Source organism: Dermacentor andersoni, chromosome 4 (genome assembly GCF_023375885.2).
Source record: "Dermacentor andersoni chromosome 4, qqDerAnde1_hic_scaffold, whole genome shotgun sequence".
In the NCBI taxonomy this organism is placed as follows: Eukaryota; Metazoa; Arthropoda; class Arachnida; order Ixodida; family Ixodidae; genus Dermacentor; species Dermacentor andersoni.
Genome location: NC_092817.1, coordinates 31,847,884 through 31,875,164, shown reverse-complemented (window position 1 = coordinate 31,875,164; position 27,281 = coordinate 31,847,884). Strand labels below are relative to the sequence as shown.

The 27,281-nt window shown below is 46.9% G+C and overlaps 1 protein-coding gene across 2 annotated transcripts in view; it reads right to left on the bottom strand.

Annotated features, from left to right (window-relative positions):
- Nucleotides 1–27,281, bottom strand: part of LOC126536864 (cell adhesion molecule Dscam1-like) — a 185,463-nt gene that overhangs the window by 44,856 nt on the left and 113,326 nt on the right. For both annotated transcript variants that reach the window (XR_011893812.1, XM_072287776.1), the window contains exons 5-6: nt 8,234–8,371; nt 3,905–4,022 (exon numbers count right to left, since the gene is read on the bottom strand). Coding sequence is in view for 1 of the 2 variants with exons in the window: in XM_072287776.1 (XP_072143877.1) it covers nt 3,905–4,022; nt 8,234–8,371 (256 nt within the window). In the remaining variant the exon portion in view is untranslated. The remainder of the gene's footprint in view (nt 1–3,904; nt 4,023–8,233; nt 8,372–27,281) is intronic.

The following is a 27,281-nucleotide window of genomic DNA, read 5'->3' as shown; positions in this document are numbered from 1 at the left end:
AAGTTCCTAGTTTCTATACGCAGTCCAATTTTCTGTCGTCTCCTAATGCCTTTCTTTTTGGGAGAGGGGGAGGGGGGATGGCACTCATTCTGGTAATCTAGTATATCACCGGTTCTCTATTCTAAGCATCCTAGATCTGCCCAACTTCATTTCTTCCACTCAATATCAGCTATAGTATAGGCTGTCCCCGTGTGGTTTCCAATCACCACAGCTGCCTTGCTGCATCGTAACGTTACACCCATACTTGTTCCCACCACTTATTGTACGGTCCTTAGCCTGTCCTCAAGCTTCTTTGTTATTCTCCAAGTTTCTGCCCCATAGGCAGCAAGGCTATTGCACCAGAAATGTGCCCTCTATTATTCATAAGACGTGTCCACCATCAATGCGGAAAAAGAAAGAGAAAGGACTAAAGAATAGAAGAAAAATACACGAAAGGAAAGAAATTTGCAAGTGACGGCGGAAGAAAAAGTCACAGTTTCACGCGATAGGCGAAGTGTCGATTGCGATAGAAAATTAGTAGAAAGCTACAGGAAATAAGAGAGAGAGAGAGAGCAAATGATAAAGGAAAGGTAGGGAGGTTAACCAGGACTGAGCCCGGTTGGCTACCCTACACTGGGGAAAGCGAAAGGGAAAGGGATGTCGTCGGCGTAGATTGAGACACTCACTGTTTCCGGTAGGGATTCGGCCAGCCCAAGAAGCGCGATAGTAGTTTTATCAGCCGTGTAAACTTGTAAACATTCGCTTACCAACTAAATTAACAAGCACGGTATCACGCGCGCATAAGCAAACATGATCACATCTCACACGACGACCACGAAAACTCGCTGTCAAAACGCTGGAGTGAGAAAGCGCAGCAGTAGCAGCTAGCGTATTGATCTTCGTGCTGCCTCTCGCTTCAACGCGAACTAACCGTTCAAAGCACAGTGCATACGAAGCTACCAACACTCGACGCACTTTGTCCACCATCGCAGATCGCTTTCAATATACGCGCCGTGCACGCCGACGGACGCGCCACTGGTGGCGGCCTTGAGCACAACACGCGGGAGAGGAGCCTGGCACGCGCCGTAGTTTGTTGTGTCGTTGATCGTGCTCCTCTGTCTTATTCACGTTTTGAGAGCAAGATAGGCAACACCATTCGCACGTGTGGGGTGGCCAAAGCTTCAGGGAATGTCGAAGAAGAATTGTTGCAGGGTGGGGGGCTCAAATACCGGTGAAAACGTGCCGGCGATACGGTTATAATCATTCCCGGCAAAGCCTCATCAGCGGCAGCAACGGCAGCAAAAATGGATCGTCGCTTCGAAGGGAAATTTCTTGTTCTCATCCTTTCCTTTGTTTCGTCGATGTTTTTTTTCACTCGATCATAGTTAGACGCGTGAGCAACGAATTTTGTCTGCAGTGCAGCATGAGGTTTAAAGGCATTTCGCTAAAGTTCGGAATGCTATTTGCCGCTTATATTGTTTTCCGCTTCTTTACCGCGTTGCGCTAGCTAGGCAGCACGACTGCACGAGCGCATTGCGTTGTATGTTAAAGCTACAGAAGTTTGCAAGAAATGAAATTGTTGGTTTCATGTGGCGCGGTAAATCCTCGCACCAGCTGTCGCGCACTTCATGCTTTTACATCTATTTTATGCGTGGTTTTGCATATGTTTAACTGTTGCTAGTTGCTCCATGCATAACTCTTGTAGATTCTTTTGAGCTGCGAAGTTTTCACCCTGCCTTGCTTGTAAAGGGTATAAATCACGCTGTGTCTTATCGGAATGATACCAAGGAAGGGCTTCTTTAACAGCTTTATTCTTTTCGCCCAAGGGCATCTTAGATATTGTTTGCGTTTTTGGAAACGTGTTTAGAAAATAGGTAGTTCAGGTCGAGAATAGCTAATAGCTGCTGAATATGGTACTTTTGTTCCATTTCTCGCTGAAATGTTCGCGTCCCGTTTGGGTAGTCATCACACCTCGATGCTGCCTGAGCAAACTTAACACGCCGAGTGATTTGTTTGTTTCACAACGTAGTCCCTTCTTGCATGTGAGTTTTGTACTCAACTGAATTCTTTCTTATACTTACGCTGCAGACGACTAAACCGGGCCTTGCCGCCAGCGCTCATCTACTTTGACTGGCACTGCTCTGCCTTTAAATATATCATGTGGCACCTCTCTCTAGTAATATAAAAAAGTACTGAAAAGTTAGTCAGTCTTTAGCTTTGTACGTTTCCAAGCAGCTCCCTTGGAGAATTTAAAATTGCACAAACTGCAGTGGGAACGGTAGTTCATCGGCGTATGCAGCAGAATTGCATCGGCGGTACAGCACTAACACGCGCTTTTATTAACCCGTGTGTTTGGTGACTTCGTCAAAAATTGTCAAATTGGTAATTACTTCGTCAAATTGGCAATTACTCTTCTTAAGGCGACTTCGACTGCACTTATTCAGCGATCTCACATGTATTCATCGGCAGAAAAATCACAACGGCATATGCAGGGATTGCACCGTGCGGATTTGTTTGATATAAGTCTGCACTAACGACGGGTGCTTATTATTCAGGTACAGAAGCAGCATTGCGGCAAGGGTAGAATAAAAAAACCATCGAGAGATCGCATCACTCAACAAAATTTGTCGGCTAATGAACATGAGCTCCACGTCATGTAAATGGGGTTCATGGCGTTTGTCTGCGGGACACACACCTTGCACGTATGTGGACCATGTTGTCCCAAACACCGGTAACATCGTGCTCATACCCGCTCGCACAGAGGTCAGCATCTTCCCTACAGCTGTCACCGCAGAAGAAGCAGCCTGGCACCCGAACAAAGGAGAAATCGCAGCCGCGAACTTCAGCCATTATTGCTGCAAAGGGTTGTCGTCTGCTACTGCTTCCGTGTGTACTGTTGGAAGCGTCCGCTAGGTGGCTTTCAGTGGCGCCTCTATAGGCGGTGCACGAGGCGTATAGGGTGCTTACGCGGCCGCGCCGTACGCAGCAGCCGCCAGAGTAGAACATCCCCCCCCCGTCCCTTCCTCCCCCCCCCCCCACCGCCTCGCGCGCGATGGAAGGCGGCGCGTTTCCTCCCTGATTTCCTCCCATGTGTGCGGGAGACTGAGCCGCGATTGTCGGCTGAACCTCGCAAATTTCACTCGCACATACAGCATACGGCACGCGCAGACGATGATAGCGTGCTTGGACTTTATACGGAACATCACGGCGACTCTGACAGCAGAAATGCGCCTGGAGTGTCGATATAATTGCAATTGCAACAAAAAGATGAATTTGGGGTTAGACCTGGGCACCAACCACGTGTGCACCACAACACACACTATATTCTATGAAGCGCCTGATGTACCAGACCTTATCTCCGTCCAACCGACGAGCGCAAAGTAATGCCAGAATGTCAGCCTGGCGTAGCTGATATCAAGTCAACAGCGCTGCACACTACACCAATCAAAACTAAAAGTTGTCATCAGTCCGTGTTCTATGCTTTAGAGACGCACTAAACCCCCAACCGCAGGTACATAAACGCGCAAATGCTATATAGCATATGCGCACTTTGCCTCACTGCATATCAACGAAGAAGGAGTGAAATTGAGAAAGCGTAGGTCTGCTTTGCGTTTTGAATGCAGGAAACAGCAAATGCCACGGATGAAAATGTATGTCTGCTGCTTACGCGAAAAGTCTAATTGGGTGCACAATCTTTCTAACTTCGGCCTAATTTTTTCTCTTGTTCTCTGCAAGATGAGGTAGTGCATGGGGCTTTTTTCTCTTGGAATGGGCTGGCCGATAATCATGCTCACATTTATAAGCAAAATGTGAAAGATAAAACTAGAAGGTATGGAATGTGCGGCTTGTTTATCAAGACGCCATTTTCTGCTGGCTGAGGAGGAAAACTGAGGATTATCACATCATAGGCGTTGGCGAGGCTCACTTGAACTTCGGTGGTGGCCAGCCTTGGGCCAGACAGACTAGGTCAGCCGGGCGACCTTGGTCTACCGTCACATGACCCGAGTGGAATGTGATAGACGGTGTCTGGCTTCCGGTTGTTTCTGCAAGTAAGGTGAGAGAGAGACAGAGATAAAATAAAACGAAACGGAAAGAAAAAAAGCATTCAATTTGCTAATCTGCACTAGGGAAGGGGTAAGAGGAGCTAGAAAGATGAAAAATAAGAGCACAGAAACAGATAGATAGATAGATAGATAGATAGATAGATAGATAGATAGATAGATAGATAGATAGATAGATAGATAGATAGATAGATAGATAGAGGATAGATAGATAGATAGATAGATAGATAGATAGATAGATAGATAGATAGATAGATAGATAGATAGATAGATAGATAGATAGATAGATAGATAGATAGATAGATAAAAACCACCCATGCACATGCACGTACATAAAAGAGAACGCGACAGTGATAGAGTCGTTCAATTACTAAAGGTTGCGCGACAAGACCTCTGCGAGGTGCTTTGGAAGAGTAGCAGAATAATGAGTGCCCACATCTTATTTAGCCTTTTACTCTTTTATGAACTGTAGCCACTGATTATGATCGCATTTGGACTCCAAGTGGAGCGACAAGCTTTGGTTTCTATATCCTATTTGACTGTTTGTTTCAGCCAGTGCTCGAGGCACGCTAAATGCAAGCTAATCGAATGACGGAAGTAAAACTAGCTTTCAGTATTGTTTGAGGCGTAGTCAGAAGAATTTATGTGACGCTTGTATCCTACGACAGACCCATACCGCAGCGGAAACAATATGTAGGAAGTTTTGCAGGTGAGTCGATGGCACAAAATTAAAACAAGAAAAAAAAAACTGGCATACAACTTACACTTTTGCTAGATGAATAGCGCACTTAATTATGACAGACAGTTTCATAGAATGAGAAACGAAACCAATTAGAAAATATACAACTGGGAGCACTTATTCACTTATGCATCGTCGTAATTCTGACGCACCCTTAGGCTAGTCCTGTAGGCTGTTCTTGACATGTCGCGACTAGTTTCTTTTACATTTTGTTTTCCTACGCGTAAAAAAATGAGTCCCGTCCATTCCAGTGCTTCCTAACTTTATATATATATATTTTGAAGCTCTACATGTTCCCCGGAAACGCGAAGCTCATTTCGTCCTGTCTGAAGGCACAGAAAACATACTCAATCATGGGTTGAAAACGAAGCAAAATAAACGCGGGCGTTATTAAAAAAATGATAAATTAGATTGCTAATTATTGCTCCCTATTTTCCTCAACCAGCGTAATATAGCGGAGCGAAAAGAAAAAAAAAAAAACGAAAAAAAAGCAACGTGCTGACAGATGTTGCCCAAGCGTGTAAAATCTCATTGAAGTTTGACAAAAGAAAAAAAAAATGAGGTCCGCTAATTAAGAGATTGCGACAGATTATACGCCTCAAGTCACGGGAACAGTAACAATAGCCGACAGGGATTGTTAATATTTTTTTTTATATTCAAACGCTTTAGTCATCCACCAGAATTAAACTAAACGAAAAAAAAAAAAAATATCCCTATAAGGCTGCTCTGTCATTTCATGCAACGTGCCAGTTCTAGTATTGTTCTCAGAATGGACATTTACTCTTAATTTAGGGTTCATGAATGCTCCCCAACGATTATTTTTAATTAGTGACCGTTGTTAACAGAATGGAAAAAAACAAAAAAAGAAGAGAGAGAGAGAGAAAAAAAAAGGGAAAAGTGTACGAGTGTGGTACAAAACTCGGGGCTCGAAATTACCGTTTTCGTGAAACCGTGGTCGATTGGTTTAGAGCGCGAAACGAGGTTCGAAGAGTTAACCCAGAACGAACATTGCAGAATAAAAAGAAAAGGAAATGAAAAAAAAAGAGAAATAACTATGGCGGAGGAGTTCACGCGCGGATAACATTAGCCTGGGGAAAAAAAAAGAGAAGTAACTATATAAGTCAGACTCTGTTATCAAGTTCACTGCGTGGATTATTCCCGCCGGAACAACTCTTTTCGGAAGTGATCCTAGGCAAAAATGGGCTCTAACAGATGTTTGAAGAGAAACTCTAGCTCACTCGTTAGCTTGGTTAAATGGCGTCAAAGAAACCCGTGTTTACTGTCAGTGTGCTCTGAAAGTTAGGCTTTCAAATATTTCAAATGAAGAATTGCCATTGGAGGTGCCCGAACTACGCTAGTGCACTACGCTAGTGCTGCACATGTAGTACTTGGAGGGGCATAGCACAATGTGTAGAAATAGGGTTCACAAAGTCGCAGTCAATTAGACGACAGAATCAGTCCTTTGCTGTTTCATTACTAACTCTGCACGAGCTAGCGCTTTACCTTCTCGTAATAAAACTGAAAGCGCTCCCAATCAACAGCAAGTACATGTTTGGACCATATAGCTCCCACCGGGGACAAGCTATCTTTTCGCCCACTTTCATTTCCCTTCTCTTCATTATTTTCTACAGACCAATTAAAACGACAGTTAATTTTCCCTTGGCTTAAATTCACTGTCTGTTGGATTTATATGGTCTTAACAAAATAGAGCCCTTCGGTTGCCCTTCCTCTCTAGTTTATATATATATATATATATATATATATATATATATATAATTATTGATGGCAGTGTCTCTGAGGAAGGTCGAAAATACTTTTGTTGCACGAGGTGCACAGACAGCGTTAGTCCGCAGGCCAAGTACGGGTCGTAGATCAAGGGGTGGCAAACTTTGGTCAGTGTTGAATTTCGAGGAGCCAATGACTCACCTCGTCCGAGTTTCCCTCTCTTTCTTTTTCCTTTGCATCTATGTCCTCGCCTGGCTGAAGCATTCTTTTCATCCTGCCGGTGAAGCTTCTTGCTCGCCAATTGCCAGTAATAATCATCGCTTACGGCATCAACAAGGTCATTCAGGACTTTGTGGTACGTCTTCTGTGGGAAAATGGCGCGCACCTATAACCTACAGCGAATTGTAGATTTTCAGCGAAGACGTGCTTTCTTCAGATGTTCAGGCTATCTTCCATTTCTGTGTTGCTGTCACCTCCCTTCAGAAGAGTAGGCAGGCGTTGTGCCCCTTCCGGTGGCAGTTGCCAGCCTGCTCGTCGCTTCCCCTTTCCTGTTAACTGTGTATATGTGTATATGTGTTCAAAACAAATAATAATAATAATCTGCTTTCTAATCCGCTTCTAAACGAACCGTTTGTGTTGTGGCAAATCGTGCATGAGCTACAATAGCCACGTGTACGAATGAATGCGACCATGTAGAATGTCGCATTTCCTATTGCAACGCGCTGAACTACGGTATGCTTACGCATAGCGCATTCATCTCCGTCTGAGGCTAGCTGGAACCTACGCTGCCGGTGTAGCACTGCGCTGCCGGTGTAGTAGTTAGTCAGCCTCATTTCACATACTGGGAGGAACAGGTTGCTTACCTGGTGTGACGTTATGTACGCAAGCACGTGAACCAAGACTATCGGCCTGCCGCGGCAGGCAATGAAATTAGCTGTCCTTCACACAACTGGCTAAGCCGAGACGTCCGCTGACACGCGAGTCACTCAAATCGACAAGCAATGCTACATGGTGCAGTTTTTACGCCTATCTAAGCGATGATGGGAGCGGAGGTACAAATCTTAGTTTGTATCTCATACCAGCTGCTGTTTTTGCGTGCTAGTTTCGCGAAGTGCTTTTGGAACAGATGCGGTTCATTCTCACTCGCATGAATGGACATTTAGAATACGCGGAATTCTCAGCTGTTAGCAGACACCGAGCGGCACTGTGGCAGTGCAGGTGCCGGCATCATTTGCGGGGCCCTCAGATCCTCCTGCAGCGAGCAACAACACTTCTGCTTGCGCTGGCATTGTTCGGTGCGAACGTGTAGCGTACATTCGTAATGTAAATGTGCGCTGCTCGCGGCACTGAGGGACGCGGGCCCCAAATAGTGAACGTAAAAAAGAAAGCACACAAAGACAAAACGACGTTCACAAGCTGCGCGTACCGACTTCCCTCAGTCGTAGTCGTGAAGCGAGCAGCCTTGTGTGCAGCCTTGCAGGCGGGCATTCAATTTGTGATAGATGCCTGCGACGACGAAGGCTTAGCGTGAAATAACGTGACGAAGGCTTCACGTGACTCAATGTGAGAAAACAGCGCAAGAGAGATAAACGAGGTCGACGAATCTTAGTCTCGTTCTTAAACGTTGCTCCAGTCCTTGGACTGTTTTCTCACATTGGCAACGTGCACCAGCAGTTTCCAGCCGGCAGCTCAACGGTGCTGTCGATGTGGAAGTGGCGCGTCCACGTACCCGTAGCATGGTAGTGCGCATAGGTGGCGCTCGTCCTGTTTCGGCGGGTAAGCACGTCCTCCGTGTGGCACCGGAAGCGGGCAGCTTGCGTCAGACTCCGCACGTACAGATCTCCCGATGACGTCATCACGTACCGGTCTGCGAGCGATGTAGAGAAAGCGACTGTGGTTGGAGAAACAGGCTATTCAGTTGTGTTCTGCAGTGTAACATGAACGAACTTCAATTGGTGTTCATGCGGTTAGAAAAAAAAAGAAACATTGACGCGCACACACGCACACAAACACACACGCGCACACGCACGCACACATGCACATAGGCACACACACGCACGTACGCATGAATGCGAGGGACGTTACGAAAGTAAGTTTCGTCATATTTTTTGAAAGAGAAGGTGGTACACCAGATGAAACAAACAGTCGCCATAAAAACCCATGCCCGTTGCTGGTTCAACGACGGAAGGAGCGTCAGCAGAGGAGGAATGACACACGCGCAAAGCGCCGAAGACGAGAGATTAGCAGCAGACCGGTGTGCCCGAGGTTATTCGAGTACAAATTACGATAGCAGACAGACGTGTACCGACTACGTGGTCGCCAATGGAAGCGCGTGCTGTTATCCGGTATGAATGGTTTCTCTGCATTTAAAGCCGCACTCTCAAGACTTCCAGAACGATGCTGAGGTGGAGCAGGCTGTGCGACAATTCCTTCCATCGCGAGGCACCGTGTTTTACCAGAGTGGTTCCTTAAAACTGATTACACGCTACGACAAATGTCTCAATGTCGGTCGCGACTATGTGGAAAAATAGTGCAAGATGTATAGTTCATGATGCCATGTTTTATTTTTTTGCCATAACGTTTCCGTGTGAAAACAAATGACGAAAGTTACTTTCGGAACGTTCCTCGTACCTACATTCTTACATGCATACATACTTACGTACATACATAAATACATAAAGAAGTGAACGGAGATGCTCAAGTGGTCCGGACGCTTTGCGTCTTACACTATATAGAGAATTATGTTTGGTGAGAGGAAGAAGACGAAGTGCCTTTCAGGCAGAATGCCGAGTCTTCCAGCTCTACTCATTTTGTGAATTTCTTGGACTCTGCCTTGAACTGCTGTTTCCTCCTTAACTGCGACGGAGATGGAGTCTCACGCGCGTCCGCCGGACTCGGCAGTGCCCGCGACGGCTGCCTCCAGGAAGCGCAACGGCACCGAGAGCGACACTGACAGCGACGACACGATGCAGTACTATGTCAGCGGTGAAGATTCTTGTGACGACACCTTCGAGCTGGTGCGGAGTCGTAAAGCAAAGCGAAGATTTCTCAGCGCATCATCGAATTCGAGTGAGTCCACCGTGAGATCTTCGCGCAATACCGAGGAGCTCACCATCCTGTTCGCGCCAGTTCTCGCCCCTGACAACCTGAGACGCCTCAACCGGCAAGCCGTGTCTTCACATCTAGAGGCGCTAGTTCCGAATGAAATCAAAGACATCAGAGTGAACACCCGTAAGAACGTCCTTGCGATTGACGTAGAACACGCAGCTGCGTTGGATTCTTTGCGCAATGTCACGGAACTTGACGGGATGAAAGTCCGCCCTCATATTCCGCTGGAAAAACAAGTCAGTACTGGCGTAATTTACGATGTTGACGAGACCATTGTCGACTCCGATCTGTCGATCTTAATCAAGCCGGCTACCGAAAACACCGTCATCACAAACGCGTTTCGTCTCGGCACGTCACGGTGTGTGAAGATCATATTTAAGGACGAATCCCTCCCATCGCATGTAAAAGTGGGCCACTTTCGACACGCAGTTCGCCCGTTTATACCAAAACCTCTGCAGTGTTGGAAATGCATGACGTTTGGACACGTGAGTAGTGTGTGCAAGAACACTACCGTCTGTTCTCGCTGCACTGGGCCCCACACCACTAACACGTGCAAGGCCAATGTGCTGAAGTGCACAAACTGTAGCGGCCCTCACGATGCATCCTCGAAGGAATGCCCTTTGATACGAAAGGAAATGGCAATATTGAAAAAAATGGTTAGAGACCACTCGTCTCACCGAGAAGCAGCAGCATCTATTAAGCGACGACGATCACGTCGCCGACGTCGATCAAGAACCTCCAAAGCCTCTGCAGAACGCCAGCCGCGGACATTACCACCCGCTCTTCCGCCCCGGCCAAACGCAGTCAGCTCAAAGGACACAGGTGCATCGAACAGCACGGCTGCTGACGCTTGGCCTGCACTCCCGCGGCTACATGCCCATACTGAGCGAAATCAGAGCTCTACAGCAAAGGATACCTCATCTGTTCCTGATAAATTCTCAGACCAGGATAAACAAGTTGTTGTCATGATAAGCTCTCTGATGAGTGCTATTCGTGTTCTCCTGGACAAGCTACAGACACCAACAGCTCGAAGTGCGTTGCAAGTGCTGGATGCCATCAATCCGGTTCTTGAGAGCCTTCAGAAGTCCAGTGCTTGAGGGCTTCTACAGCAGAACCACGGCTCATCGACAACAACAGCGATCGTTCCGGGATGATGTCAGAAGTGCCTCCATATTCCAATGGAATGCGAGAGGCTTGAGGTCACGTATTTCGGAGTTGCGGCAGTTCGTGTTTGACAACCACTTCCCTATACTGGTTATCTGTGAACCGAACTTATCAGCCTCCATAAGACTATCAGGGTATGAACCTTTTGTTTCATCCACGTGTATCCGAAGTAGTAAGGTTTTGGTTTACATCCGCAAAGACCTTACGTATTTTTCCCAACACGTAGCGCCACACGACGGTAACCAATACGTCTGTGTTACTGTGAAAAAGAAGAGGCTGTCTTTTACTCTTATTGGCGTCTACCTATCCCCAACCAGTCAGTTTGATAGCAAAAGACTAGAAGATATCATGACTGCTACTCCCGGTCCTTGGATAATAACAGGGGATTTCAACGCTCACCACCATATATGGGGAAGCTCCAGGATAAACTCGAGGGGCAGGTCACTAATATCTTTTGCATCAGGCCACAACCTATGTCTTCTAAACGACGGAAGCCCGACATTTCTGCGAGGAACAACGTACAGCAGCTGCCTTGACTTGACTTTTGTGTCCCGTTGCCTGACTTCGAGCGTGCAGTAGTTCACCGATATTGAAACCCATGGAAGTGACCACATTCCGACCTATGTGAGAATCGATGGATTAGACGCCGCATTACCGGTTGTACCTCGCCAAATCGACTGGTCAGTCTTTCAAGCTCGTGTAGAAGACACATGCAAGAAACGAATCGCACGCAAATTAGAAGAAATTATAGCTGACGCAATGCAAGATTGCACGCGTTGCTTCACACATTCATCAAAGCGTACAGAGAATGACATTGAGTTGGAAAGGCTTCGTGCACTACGTCGCCGAGCTGAAAGGAGGTACAGGCGCACGAAGTCAATTCTTGACCTCAGAGAAGCTCGGCGCATGCAAAAGAAGATAAAGCGGCGAATGGATAAGCTAGCGGAACAAAGATGGAAATGCTTTTGCGAGTCACTGGACCCCCGCAAGCCATTATCCCGTGTGTGGCGTACCCTACGGGGTCTTAGCTCAAGCCCCCAGCATCGACGTCCTTTCAACGCCCTTGCTCTCTATGAAAACCGCCGCGAGATAGAAGTTGCGGAGGAATTTTGTGCGAAAGTCGCCGGCGGCACAAATTTAGTCTTTCACATGACTTTAGGTGACATCCCCGGTCTACGAGATACAAGTATGGACGCTCCATTCTCTATGGAAGAGTTAGAAGCTGCTATGGCGCTCTGTAGGTGTTCATCTTCACCAGGGCCCGATGGGATAATATATAGTGCTTTGCGCCACCTAGATCAAGAAGCACGAAGAGAACTCCTCAGCCTTTTTAACAGCTCATGGCGAGATGGTGTCGTCCCACAGGAATGGAAACGAAGCCGCCTGGTACCGCTACTAAAAACTGGAAAGTCACCGCTCGAACTGGCATCGTATCGGCCGATAGCACTTGCCAGCTGCGTCGGGAAACTCATGGAACGTATGATCCTCATGCGTCTCGAATGGTACCTTGAACACAACAAAATTTACCCTGACTCAATGGCAAGATTTCGACGAGGCCGTTCATCGATTGATAGTGTCATCGATCTGGTATCATCTGTAGAACAACAAAAATCTCGGAAGCGATTATCAGTAGCACTCTTTCTTGACGTGAAAGGCGCCTACGACAATGTTTCCCATCAAACCATTCTACAGGTTTTCCCGCTCAATTTAATCCAAGCGCCAGTCAATTTAATCTCAGCGCCAGTGAATTTAATCTAAGCGCCAGTCAATTTAATCCAAGTGCCAGTGATTTTAATCCGAGCGCCATTCAATTTAATCCAAACGCCACTCAATTTAATCCAAACGCCAGCCGAAATAATCCAAACGCCAGTGAATTTAATCCAGACACAACGGAATTCAAGAACCTTTGGATTTCAAGACTTCTGAAAATTTGAGAACATATTATGAGTTAACACCTTGAAAATGATAGAGCGAGGTGGTAGACCAGTAGCTATCCTGCCACGGAACTAACGACCACTTTTGGAGGTTTTGAAGCGAAAAGCTTCACTACGCTGTAGTCAACATCGCGCATCGCGCGAGCCGGCGTATGTCGGAATTGGCTCCGTGAGCATGTTCGGAGTCGAATTGGCTCCGTGAGCGTGTTCGGAGTCGAATTGGCTCCATAAGCGTGTTAGGAGTCGGCGCAGGTGCCCACCCGCGCGCTATGCGTCATCGTTTGACGTTGGCCGCAAGCGCGTGTTTATCGCGGAGGCCGAATATATAACCGCTTGCCAGAGTATAGGCGTGCGCATTCAACATGGAAGGAGAAGAGAGTGATACTACCGATACAGAGAGCTGTGTTTATGACTGTACAGAAATCGCAAGACAATGTGCCCAACAATGATGAATAAAGAAGTTTAATAATCCTGCATTAGTTATGGTTTATATCATTGATAAGCAATTTTCATAACTACGCAAGGCACACATATAGCATAACTATAAGCTAACCAAAGCATATTCATAAGTGAAACTGTAAGCATAACCATAGGCTAAATCATAAAGCATAATTATAAGCTGAACCGTAAGCATATCCATAACTTAAACCATAAGCATAGCCATAAGTTAAACCGTAAGCTTATCCAAGGCTAAATCATAAAGCATAACCATAAGCTAAACCATAAGCATCACCGAACCTTTTCGCTTCGAGAAATCCAGGCTTAACCTTAGGTAAGCCCCAGCTATATTTTTTTATTTTCTACTTCGTTATGAGAGCGACACAGAAGAGCATTCTCCAAATTAATTGAGAGGAAACGTCAGCATGAGTACGTCTAGTTAATGGTACACATGCGATTTAGTCATGGCTATCAAACGAAACAATAAAGGTTGATTCGATGATAATCCCTAGGCCCTCGCCGGGAGGCTTCGGTCGCTAGCGAATACGATTCACTATTCTACTGCGATATCTGCAGCCTCCAATCAAAGACCTTGTCATCGGTACCGCTAAAACAGTCATGAATACCATTTGACCATTTGAATACCAGTGACTCGTGATTACTAGTGACTAATTTTTAGCAACCCCAGGTTATAAAATTTGAATCATCCTTTGAATTATCATTTGACATCCATGACACTACAAACTCTAATTGTAACAGAACGCTGAACTGAACTTATCACTAGTGATCGCTAATAACTCTTTACTATCAGGTAGCAATAATAGTAGAGAAAATACTAATTTAATAACGTTTTGATAGATATCAATGACTATTAGATATCAGTTGGCAGTGGTAACGCAAAAGTGCTCCATCGTGCTACAGCTTCATTGATACTACTGACGGCACTCACGAGGGAAGGCTACCTCAGGGATAGTAAAATAGGTGAATAATATTCACCAGTGACTTAAGTATACGAGTTTATAGTAGGCATAGTGAGTCACTCGTTTCATCGCATTTCATTGGATGTATATGACGTCATGTTGCGCAAAACACCAAGAACCCCGAACTGCGCATTGTATTACACTTGTGATCGCTAATGACTTGACCATAACAGTTGTGCAATTAAATGGTATTCATGACTGTTTTAGCGGTACCGATGACAAGGCCTTTGATTGGAGGCTGCGGATACCGCAGTAGAATAGTGAATCGTATTCGCTAGCGACCGAAGCCTCCCGGTGAGGGCCTAGTGATTATCATCGAACCAACCTTCATTGTTTCGTTTTATAGCCATGACCAAATCGCATTTGTACCATTAACTCGACGTACTCATGCTGACGTTTCCTCTCAATTAATTTGGAGAATGCTCATCTTCTGTGTCGCTCTCATAACGAAGTAGAAAATAAAAAAAAATATAGCTGGGGCTTACCTAAGGTTAAGCCTGGATCTCTCGAAGCGAAAAGGTTCGGTGATGCTTATGGTTTAGCTTATGGTTAGGCTTTATGATTTAGCCTATGGTTATGCTTACGGTTAAGCTATGGCTATGCTTTATGATTTAGCCTATGGTTAAGCTTACGGTTTCACTTATAGATATGCTTTGGTTAGCTTATGGTTATGCTATACGTGTGCCTTGTGTAGTTATGAAAATTGCTCATCAATGATATAAACCATAACTAATGCAGGATTATTAAACTTCTTTATTCATCATTGTTGGGCACATTGTCTTGCGATTTCTGTACAGTCATAAATACAGCTCTCTGTATCGGTAGTATCACTCTCTTCTCCTTCCATGTTGAATGCGCAAGCGGTTATATAGTCGGCCTCCGCGATAAACACGCGCTTGCGGCCAACGTCAAACGATGACGCATAGCGCTCGGGTGGGCACCTGCGCCGACTCCTAACACGCTTATGGAGCCAATTCGACTCCGAACATGCTCACGGAGCCAATTCCGACATACGCCGGCTCGCGCGATGCGCGGTGTTTACAGCGTAGTGAAGCTTTTCGCTTCAAGATCTCCAAAAGTGGTCGTTAGTTTCGTGGCAGGATAGCTACTGGTCTACCACCTCGCTCTTTCATTTTCAAGGTGTTAACTCATAATATGTTCTCAAATTTTCAGAAGTCTTGAAATCCAAAGGTTCTTGAATTCCGTTGTGTCTGGATTAAATTCACTGGTGTTTGGATTATTTCGGTTGGCGTTTGGATTAAATTCATTGGCGTTTGGATTAAATTGAGCGGCGCTCGGATTAAAATCACTGGCACTTGGATTAAATTGACTGGCGCTTAGATTAAATTGACTGGCGCTCGGATTGAATTGACTGGCGCTTGGATTAAATTGAGCGGGAAAACCTGTAGACGCACTTCTGACAGTTGAACTAGGAGGGCGAGTATATCGGTGGATCAGAAACTACTTGACACAAAGGTCCTTGTTCGTGCGTACGGAAGATGGTCCGACTACCGACCACTACACATGCCGAGGCGTTCCCCAAGGCGGTGTTCTAAGCCCTGTTCTTTTCAACCTCGCGCTTCTTGGGCTGGCTGAATCCCTACCGGAAACAGTGAGTGTTTCAATATACGCCGACGACATCTGCATCTGGACATCAGCGGTCACTAGCCTGCAGGTTCGCGCAAGGCTACAGCAAGCAGCAACACAGGCCTCTGACTATCTTCAGACACAAGGGCTTACCATCTCAACAGAAAAATGTGCGTTAGTCGCTTTTACGCGAAAAGCGATGTCTGGTTATCCAGTGTACATCAATGGCCAGCCTATCTGATACAAGAAAAATCATCGGTTTTTGGGTGTCATTGTTGACCGGGACCTCTCTTGGAGCCCTCAGGTTGCCCACTTGAAGAAGAGGCTCACATCTATTGTTCACATGTTCAAGTTCATCGCCGGCAAAACATGGGGATCGTCAGTGGGCTCCATGCTACAGTTATATCGAGCACTTTTTATCGGATTTCTACGCTATAGTTCTCTCGTGCTTGCTAAAACATGCAAGTCAAATCTTCGAGAACTTCAGAGCGTGCAAGCACAGGCACTACGTGTTTGCCTAGGCCTTCCGCGGAGCGCCTCAACAGCAGGAACCATTATCATGGCTCAAGACCATCCGATCACGACTTACATCAGCACCGACTCGCTTAGGGCCCATGTTCGTCATATTTCACGGATTCAATCAAGCTTTCTTGCCTGTCTTCCAGAACGACGACCACAGGCACCCTTCTCCAACGAGGTCAGCAAGCATCGTGCCTCCCTACCATCGGGCTTCACACCATCAGCACGTTCAACCTCAGCTTTGTGGTGTTTAAAACAACCTCAAGTGCGTCTTACGGTTCCAGGGATAAGAAAAAAGACCAACCTGCCTACCTTGGCCTTGAAGCAAGCAGCTCTGGATTGTTTGCACACTTTCTACTTTGACCGCGTCCACATATATACGGATGGCTCTTCCACCCAGACCAGCTCCACCGGGGCAGTGGTTATACCATCACGATCACTAAGCATCCGATACAAGATTTCTCACTTGACAACATCGACCGGTTCGGAGCTTGTAGCCCTCCGAGGTGCCGTAGATTATATTAACAACCAACCGGCTAATCGGTGGGCAATATTCTATGATTCAAAGGCGGCCTTACAATGTCTTCTGTCATCTCTTCGTCGCGGGTCCTGTGAACAACTCGTATCGGAGATACGAGAAATGCACCTTCACATGATTGCGAAAGGGCACGACGTAGTGTTTCAGTGGCTGCCTGGCCATTGCGGTATCTCCGGCAACGACGTCGCTGACGAAGCTGCTAAGAAAGCACATGAAGGAGCAACCCTTGTTTCTATACCTTTATCGCGGACTGACGCAGCCCAACACTTAGGCAAGCTAGCGCACCGTATGACATTGGAGAAGTGGCACACACCTGATTTCACTCAACATCGATTGCATTCCCTCGATCCATCTATGCAACTGCGGCTGTTACCAGGGCTTCCGCGTAATGAGGAAACAATGCTGTGCCGCTTACGCTTGGGCGTCGCATTCACGAATGCATATACGTTTTTAATTGGAATGGCTGATAGCGCCGAGTGCAATGCCTGCGGTGTCGAAGGAAGGAAGGAAGGAAAAAGTAGAGAAGGAAAGGCAGGGAGGTTAACCAGTTTAGCGTAACCGGCTTGCTACCCTACACATGGGAGAGGGATGGGGGCGATGAAAGATGGGGAAGGGGGAGAGAGAGAGAGAGAGCACATATCACAGCACACAAACATCGTCCGGTAGAGTCCATCAATCTGGCATTGTACGTGATAACACTGTCAGAGCCGCTTGTCCAATCCCGTCTCTTTCAAAAACTGAAGTAGTCCCTTCGTCGCCTTCACCTGCGATGTCTTCTGTCGGCGGCATGTGAAAATCGTGTCGAGGGACAATGGTCTAGTGTCAAGGTGCGCGAGAACGGATGCCAGGGACTGTCGCTGAACATTATATTCAGGACAGTCGCACAGAATGTGTTGCAGCGTCTCCTCGCAAAGACAGGCATTGCAGAGAGCGTTGTCGGCCATTCCAATGCGGAATGAGTAAGATTTCGTGAAAGCCACCCCTAACCATAAGCGATAAAGCAGAGTCGCCTCGCTTCGGCGGAGTCCAGTTGGCATATAGAGATGCATCAAAGAGGGCAGGTGGTATTGACGGTTGCTCTGGTTGGTCTGGCTGTTTGGTGTGCACCATGAAGAGAGCGTCATCTCCTGTGCAAGCACTCGAAGTCTGCTAGCTGCGTCGGATCGTGAAAGCGGTATGGCCTCTTCTTGTGCGTCTTCAAGAGCTGCCCGAGCGGCATTATCGGCGTCTTCGTTTCCAGTGACGCCGCAGTGACTTGGCAGCCACTGAAACGTCACGTGGTGTCCTTTCTCCTGTGATGTATGGAGTAGGCATCTAATATCGAATACGAGCTGTTCGAATGGCCCGCGACGCAGAGCTGATAGTACAGATTGTAGGGCTGCCTTTGAGTCGCTGAAGATGGACCATTGTCGAGGTGGCTCCCGACTGACGAAACGGAGTGCAGCGCGAAGAGCAGCTAGTTCAGCAGATGTCGACGTTGTCGGGTGGTCAGTCCTGAAGCTGATGGTAATAGCTTTTGCTGGGACAACCACAGCACCGGACGAACACTGGGTGTTTGTGGAACCATCAGTATAAATGTGTTCACTGTCCGCGTACCTCTCGTGCAGAAGAAGCAGAGACAGTTGTTTGAGGACAGGCGACGACAGTTCAGACTTTTTTCCGATTCCTGGTACACTGAGATGTACTGTGGGGCTGATAAGACACCAAGGGGGTATCGATGGTTTAGATGCAGCGGTGAAGCCCGAGGGAAGTTTGTCGTTGTACTTGTTGATAGTTTTAGAGAATGATGATTGGTGCCTGTCTGAAGGTAGTGCTGCAAGGTGGTGATAGGGGGCACGTGCAAAATGTCTGATGTGCGTTCTCAGGGCTTCCACCGTAATGTGAGTTCGCATTGGATGGTCCCGAGCAATCGCAAGAGTCGCCTCTGTTGACGTACATCTGGGCAAACCAAGGCAGACTCTGAGTGCTTGAGCTTGTACTGCCTGCAGAACACGAATATTTGTCTTGCAGGTGTTGTTCAGTACAGGTAGACTGTATCTTAAAAAACCGAGAAAGAGAGCTCTGTAGAGTTTAAGCATTGCGTCTACTGACATCCCCCACGTCTTCCCTGTCAAGTATTTGAACAACTGGGAAGTAGCTGTCAGGCGCCGTTTCATGTAGGCCACGTGTGGGCTCCAACAGAGGTCTCGGTCAATAATGACGCCAAGGAATCTGTGGTTTCGGACATAGGAAATGGTCCGCCCATTGATTGAGATGACATAAGGCGTCATCGGTTTCCGAGTAAATGCGACTAGTGCGCATTTTTCAGGTGAAATGCTGAGACCCTGTTTACACAAGTAGTTCGCTGTCAAAGTGGCCGCTCTTTGAAGTCGCGCACGTATCTGAGGACGTGTGACTGCCGAAGTCCAGACACAGATGTCGTCAGCGTATGTTGAAATCTTGATGGTAGTTGGCAAGCATTCAGCAAGTCCAACAAGAGCGAGGTTGAATAGCGTCGGGCTGAGAGCACCGCCTTGAGGAACGCCCCTGCTGGTATAGCGTCGCGTAGTTGGGCCATCGTCAGTTAACACATAGAATGATCTTGCAGACAGGTAACTTGCAATCCACAAGAAAACTCGACCACCTAGGCCAACCGTCGCAAGAGCGTCGAGAATGGCCTCATGTAATACGTTATCATATGCCCCTTTCACATCTAAGAATAAAGCTGCAGATAAACGCTTACGGGACCTTTCGTGCTGGACATATGAAACGAGATCAACTACACTGTCGATGGAAGAGCGGTCACGTCGGAAACCAGCCGTGGAAAGCGGATAAATCTTGTAAAATTCAAGGTACCATTCCAGGCGGCCAAGGATCATCCGTTCCATTATCTTTCCTACACAGCTGGCCAGTGCTATTGGGCGGTAAGAGGTGAGTTCTAATGGGGATTTGCCCTGCTTTAAGAGTGGCACCAGGCGGCTTACTTTCCATTCGTCAGGAACATTTCCCTCCTGCCATGAGGAGTTGTAAAGGCTCAACAATTCTATCCGTGCGGACTCTCCGAGATAGCACAAGGCCCGGTATGATATACCATCTGGACCCGGAGATGATGAGCGCCTGCAGAGAGCTAGTGCCGCTTCGAGCTCCTCCATTGTAAAAGGAAGGTCCATGCGGCAATCACGGGAATGTAGGACGTCAGCTCGGGCTGGAGGATCTGGACGAGTCGCTTGGTCTGCGATCCGCGCACAAAAGTCTTCTGCGACATCGATGTCTTGCCGCCCTTGGAAAAGCGCTAGCGCCTTGAATGGAAAACGCCGTTCCGGAAGGCAGCGCAGACCTTGCACCGTTTTCCAAATGTGAGACAGTGGCTTGCGAGGGTCGAGTGTCTGGCAAAACGTTGCCCACCGTTCCGACGCTAATCTATCCATACGACGCTGAATCTTCTTTTGCATCCTCCTGGCTGCCCTAAGGTCATGGATTGATTTTGTACGTCGATATCGACGTTCCGCCCGGCGACGAAGCGCTCGAAGTCGCTCTAATTCTATGTCGAAGTCATTTCGCGTGGAAGAGATCGTCATCATGCGAGTGGCGTTTTGCATCGTCATTTTAATCGTTTGCTCTAAGCCAGAGGGTAGGCCCTCGCGGCAGGCATCTTCCATCTCAGATTTGAAGTTGGCCCATTGAATCGTCCGAATGGTATTCCGTGAGCCTGATGTAGACGACAAGCCTTTGATGTTCAGATAGGTGGGAATGTGGTCACTCCCATGTGTCTCAATGTCTGGAAACCACTTCACACATCTGGCGAGAGAGTTGGAGACGAAAGCAAGGTCGAGGCAGCTGCCGTATGTCACGCCTCGAAGAAAGGTGGGGCTACCATCGTTCAGGAGAGTAAGGCCATAGTTGTGGGCGATACTTGCCAATCTTCGTCCTCTTGCATTTGTCCTTGTACTTCCCCATGCTGGATGGTGCACATTGAAATCTCCTATGATGACCCATGGGGCGGGACAAACACTCAAGATATCCTCAAATCTTTTGGTATCGAAATTGCTGGAAGGCGATATATACACGCCTATGAGAGTAAACAAGAGTTTGTTCTTTTTAACTGTGATGCATATATATTGATTGTCGTCGTGGGGCGCAATTGGTTGCAAAACATAGGTGAGTTCACGACGAACAAAAACGACGATTTTGCTGCATGCACCGTTTGTTGATGACATGATAAACTCGTATCCTGACAGTCTTATTGGTTTCGACAAGTTGGGCTCACAAATGACGATGAGTGGAAACCCATTGGTGTAGACAAACTGACGAAAATCTGAAATTCGTGATTTTAGCCCTCTGGCGTTCCACTGGATGACGGACGCTGCTTTGACTTCTTTCCGGAAGGATGGGGTATGAGTAGCCATCTTTCTAGTTGAGGGATGCAAGCACTGGGCTTAAGGCGTCCAACACTTTAAGTGCGCTTCGAGCAGATGGTGTCCTCATGTCCACTAAAAGCGCTCGAATGGCCTCCATGAGAGAACGTAGCACCGAGATGACTTGACGGTCTGTTTTGGGTGAATCATCCATGGCCGGAGAAGGATCAGGTGGGGCCCCGACCTTCTGAGGTTCTTTCGCAAGGGAGCGGCTCGGTAGCGTAGGCCATTCCTCTAAAGATAGAGTCTTTTCTGCTTCCTTCGTGGAAGTGGTGGGCCCTTTCGCGGCGCGGCTAACTGGCACCGCAGAGGAGTGGGTACTGTCACTTCGCGCATGCGTCTTCTTCGAAGACGTGCGATGGTGCCGACGTCGACGCCGACGCCGGACTACTTTGGCTGCCTCCCTGTGGGCCGAATTGTCTCTGGCCATTTGCTTGAGAACCGCGCGTTCCCTCTTGATGCGGGGACAGTCTTTCGACGAGGCCGCGTGAGGGCCGCTACAGTTGGCACACTTCAGGACCGTGGCACCGCAGGTCTGTTCTGCATGAGGTTCAGCGCAACGGGGACACAGTAGCGAGTTGGGACACACGCCCTTGACGTGTCCTAGCCTGAAACACTGATGGCATTGAAGCGGCTTCTGGATGAATGGTCGAACCGGATGTCGAAAATGTCCGACTTTAACGTGGGATGGGATACAATCCCCCTTGAATATTACTTTTACTCAGCGCGTATTCCCAAGGCGGCGCACTTGCGTAATGATCGTGCCTTCGTATGCCGGCTTGATGAGGCTAGGTAAGTCATCATTAGGAATGGCTATGTCGATGTCGTAAATCACACCGGCTATGGATGTGTCGTCGATCGGGATAAAGGGGCGCATTTTGATTCCGCCTAGCTCCGTGATCGCTTGAAGTTTTCCAAGCGCAGTCGCGTTGTACACATCTATGGCGAGTATATTCTTGCGTGGATTTATTCTTATATCTTTAATTTGATCCGGCACCGCACGTTCCAGAAAAATGGATAGGGCTTGCCTGTTCAGCAATCGTAGGTTGCTTGATGGCTCTTCCGGCATATAGATGATGACGTGTGGCCAGCGCGCAGGCCTTGACTTCATAGTCGTTGTGCTCGCAGGAGTTGACGGCGCTGTGTTGACGATTTTTCTTCTCGCCCTCTTACTCCGGACGGGTATGAAGCCGTCGTCGGATGAGTCGTCCGACATGGAGTACAGCTCGGTGTCTTCGGTGTCACTGGGGGAGCCAACTCGCTTCCTTGCGGTTGACGGCTGTGATGACGTCTGGCCAGGCGGGCCTCTAGCATGCTCCGCGTCCATGGCTGCAAGACGGGGAGGCGAGGCACCTCGAAAGCCGAAGATTTTACCAAAAATTCACAGAGCACAGAAACAAGTGTTCTGCCAAGAAGACACTTCGGTGTCGAAGAAACTATAGACCATCTACTTTGCTACTGCCCATCATTTGAAAATGAAAGACAAGAACTCTGCACAGCTCTCAACCACTTAGATAGAAAACCGTTCACCTTGAACAAGATCTTGGGACCATGGCCTCGCATATCGCAGCTACAAAAGGCCACAAAAGCGCTGCTGCGATATTTGAAAGATACAGGATTGAGTCAGCGTCTGTGATCCGGACTGAGTGACTGAACGATATCCCCGGTGGACTTTCTCTTCTTTCTTTAATCTTTCCGTCCCCGTTTCCCTTTCCCCAGTGTAGGGTAGCCAACCGGGCTCAGTCCTGGTTAACCTCCCTACCTTTCATTTATCATTTGCTCTCTCTCTCTCTCTCTCTCTCTATGTTTGATGATGTACGAATACTTTTATATGGCGGCATGTTACACTGGGAATGACTTGTTTCGAGGTAGCGTTTTGATCAATCACGATTGGTACGAGCTGGACGGACATTCATAGATAAATTCTGCCTTTCGATACGGCTTTCGATCGGAACATTGGCACATAAACTTTGTTGAACGAACGAGACACAATTGTAGCAAGAACACTTGATACGGTTGTCAACGTTAATAATAGTTCAAGAACGCAATTCCGTATAGCATAGTGTTGTATGCCCGCAGTGCATGTGCGACAATTAAGGGCTGCGCTGAGTACAGCTAAAGCAAGTTCTTGTGCAGCAAATTTCGCTCTTTCTTTCAATTTCAGGAATTAGTCGCAATGCAAATGTAGTTCATTTTGCTTCGGAAGCTGACAAAACTCTGATACTTCTTGATGCACTAAATGTACAAGAACTGAGTTGATAATCGCATTGAGAATACGCGAGAAACACCACCTTCACATAGCGCTTCACAAAGTTAGCTGAACATGACATGTTTACACGCCATTCTTGTATCGAGCCTGCTTGACCACAAATTGAACATGCTTGTAAAGTTCTTTTCCTTGCGACTGAGGAAAGAGCGCGGCCCTTTACTCATTCGAAGCATACGTGAGCTGCTTATAGAAGAGATTTAACCAAATTAATTTTTTTATTGCTTTACGCCGGCAAAAATCAAAAGCAACCTCATCTAACTTAACCAGATCCAATCTAGCCAGATAAAACTTGGCTACTTTGCTATCCGGGGCAAACATTGTTGTGGTTCTCAGCGTTTCATACCAGGAAGCAGACGCAAAATTGAAATGAACGCAGTGAGGCAGCAGCTTAATCATCGACGGAATTTTGTCGTTGCTTTTTAAGACGTCGACTCCAATTTATGGAATCGTTTCAAAAAACATGTTTGTTTTTTTATCTTCTAATTTGCTGAACTTCCCGATCAATGGGAGTGTATGCCGCACCTCGAACGCATCACGGGAAAGCTGATGGGTTGTTGCCAGTTGTGTGGCCGGAGAAATAGTCTTCAGCCGTGTTTTTTATGTAGATTCAAGACAGAACCCTCCTTCCTGCGTTTCATCTTCAAACTTTATAAGATAAAACAGTTTGTTATCCCAACAATCATGCACTAAGATTTAATAATAGGCAAATACCACGTAGCTGGACAGAACCAAGGTAACGTTGTTTGCTGTCGCTTGAAGAAACTCTTTTTTTTTATTTCGCCTAACTACATAATTAGTCTTAATTAATTATCAGCTTCTCAAGTATTATAATTAGATTAAGACTGCCAATGAAAAAATTGTAGCGCAACATGAAAAACTTCCGATACAGCTTTCTGTAGCTCAATATGTGCTACATCAAAGTGTTTTTTCGAGCGTGAAAGAGGCCCGCGAATACACGCAATGTGCTTCGAGCGGCCAGTCGCGGGAGCAATTTTCCGAGTATTCGCGGGCTTCTTTGACTCTCGGAAACACACTTTTTTGCAGCGCGTATTGAGCAACAGACAGCTGTATAGGGAGTTTTTCATGTTGCTGTACAATTTTCTCACTGACAGTTTTCAGTGCATTATAATATCTGAGAAGTTGATTAATTAATTTACACTAATTATGCTATTGGGCGGAATGCAACAAATACTCTGAGTATCTCCAAGCGACGGCAAACAATATTACCCTGGTTTTCTCCAGCCACGTGACGTTTTTATATCTTTAAGTCTTGGTGCATGATACTTGGGACAACGTGTACATGACGTTCCAATCTTTTTTTACAGTGCCACCGACGCTGTAATCGGAGAAGAAAGCTACAAGGCTACTTTCGCTGCAGTCTAAAATACTCTAACAATGGTAAAAATTGAGTTCTAAATCTATGGAGGCTGATCAGTTTTCATAAACTGAATGGTACACTCGTACTTCACTAGAATCATACCCTTCTTTGCTTTCGTCTTCTTTGGTCGTCGCCACATCGCGGAATCAGATTCCGATGCCCCAATGTACATCCACCAGGACTACATCTAAGTGTCTTTAACGAGCTGTTCGCAGCTCCGGCATTAGACAAGCCTGTTTATGTAGGATTTACACCTGAGTATTTACACCTTAGTAATTAAGTAACAGGGACGTGGGCCAGTGTCTGAACCTGAGCTTAATGGGCAGCGACAATATCACGGCGGTTTCATTCCAGTGCCTGCACAGCAGCACTGGAGTCCAGACCAATGTGCAGGATCACTTTCGGGTTAAGCATCACGGGGTGTCGGTGAAGTGCAACGTCGCTCACTCCGAGCCAACAGCCTCGCTCATTTCGGCGCGAGTTACGAGGTGGGAAAGTGCAGGAGCGAGTGAAGATTCCAGGGTGATAGATAATTCTCAGTTGTCCGTGATAATTCGGAGTGATAAAAGGGGGTTGTTATGACTGTATCGTATATATATATATATATATATATATATATATATATATATATATATATATATATATATATATATATATATATATATATATATATATGATCATATTGTTTATATAGCCATCTATAAAGACTGCTATCGTTATATCGGCGGAATCACGCGACGGCTTCGAAGGTCTTGTGGTAGAAATTATAGATTGAAAAAAGAAAAATTTGATAATGAGCTGCATTTTGGCGTCGATGCAGCAGCAACGAGGTGGCGTGTTAAATGCCCGCCATCAGTGATTCGTACTTTTCCGTTCGCTCAGAGATTCAGAGATTGCACTTAATATAGCGAATCTTGTTCAGATGTTCGTCCGCCACAACTATACACGCATTTTCCTTGCCGTTCGCTCCACTACATTTTGGTATTTTATTTCCTTCGAGTTTCCCAGAAGCTTGCTCTGTTTGAACGAAGATTTGATTTATGTCTGAGGCGCGCGATGGTAAGCAATCTGGTATCAACAAAAAGTACGTTTACGCAACGCGCAAGTTTGCGATAGGAAAGCGGCTGATCATTTTATGAGCGATGCCTCGCGAAAGGCGAATTGTATGTCGTGCATATACGGACAAACAGCATTCACGTGCGCACGTTTTCGAAAATTCGTTTACGACACCAGCTGGCAGCGGTCGCGTAATACCACAATGCGAGTGTTTGTTTGTTTTTGAACGACAAAAACGAAGACAGCGAGACAGACATTGCCTGATCTGGCGCTTAGACATGGAAGCGCTCCCCTGGTCCTTTCCATCGATGAGAAAAACCTTTGGGCTGCGTTTTCCTTTCCCTCCATCTTTAAGATGTCCCACTCGTGCCTCCCTTTTATTCTTGCCCTACACTGGCCTACACATTCTGCAATCGGTGCAGCCTTGGTGATGGGGAGGGTTGCATGCAGACGGACGCGTTCCTTCTTTCTTTCCTTTTTGTTCTCGAGATAGCGTGAAATCGGAGTATTGAGTCATTCACTTCTTTCCGTTCTTTTTACATCCGGTTCCCCCCGTATTCTCTATAGATGTAGCACTGCCGTGTCTTCGTTCCATTTCGGCCACGCGACTTGTCAGCGACAGGAGGGCCAGGATGGCCCGAGTATTTCCGCTATCTTCCTTCGTTCTACCACAGAAAGTTCCGGTTCAGTGCCTTGTATACATGGCAAATTTTTTTTCGTTCATACTGCAAACTTGTGTTTCTCAAGAGTGGAGAAGTAGAAGAAGTTAAATAAGAACAACACCACGAAAACAATTTGTTTGAATGTTTAGATGCCTGCCGAAAGGTGGAAATTGAAGACGGAGAACATGAAACGCAGTGCGTATTCGGTGTTCTCGAGTTTAATACGACTGCCTTATCTCCGCACGATGTTTTCGAGATATGGGTAGGTGGCATCGCAACGTCGGTGCAAACACGTCCCTGATCAACAACAACAACAACAACAACAACAACAACAACAACAACAACAACAACAACACACACACACACACACACACACACACACACACACACGCACACGCGCACGCACGCGCACGCGCACGCACGCACGCACGCACGCACGCACGCACGCACGCACGCACACACACACACACACACGCACACACACACGCACATCACTAGCGTCAAACATAGTGCAAAGCGTGACGGCTAAACGTTGCGTTTCTGGGAAGCGGGGTTATGGGGGCGTGTCCCCTAATAACGCTACGAGGCTTAACGCGGAGCAAAATTACACTTTCGAGAATTAATTATTCGCCAGCTAGTCTAGCGTGGGTGTTTCTGTACGCACCGCCAAAGTTTTAGCGACGAGTCTGAAGGCAGGAAAACCGATGTCAAGACGTGCAGCGTGAAGGAAACTATAAAAACTGGAACGTT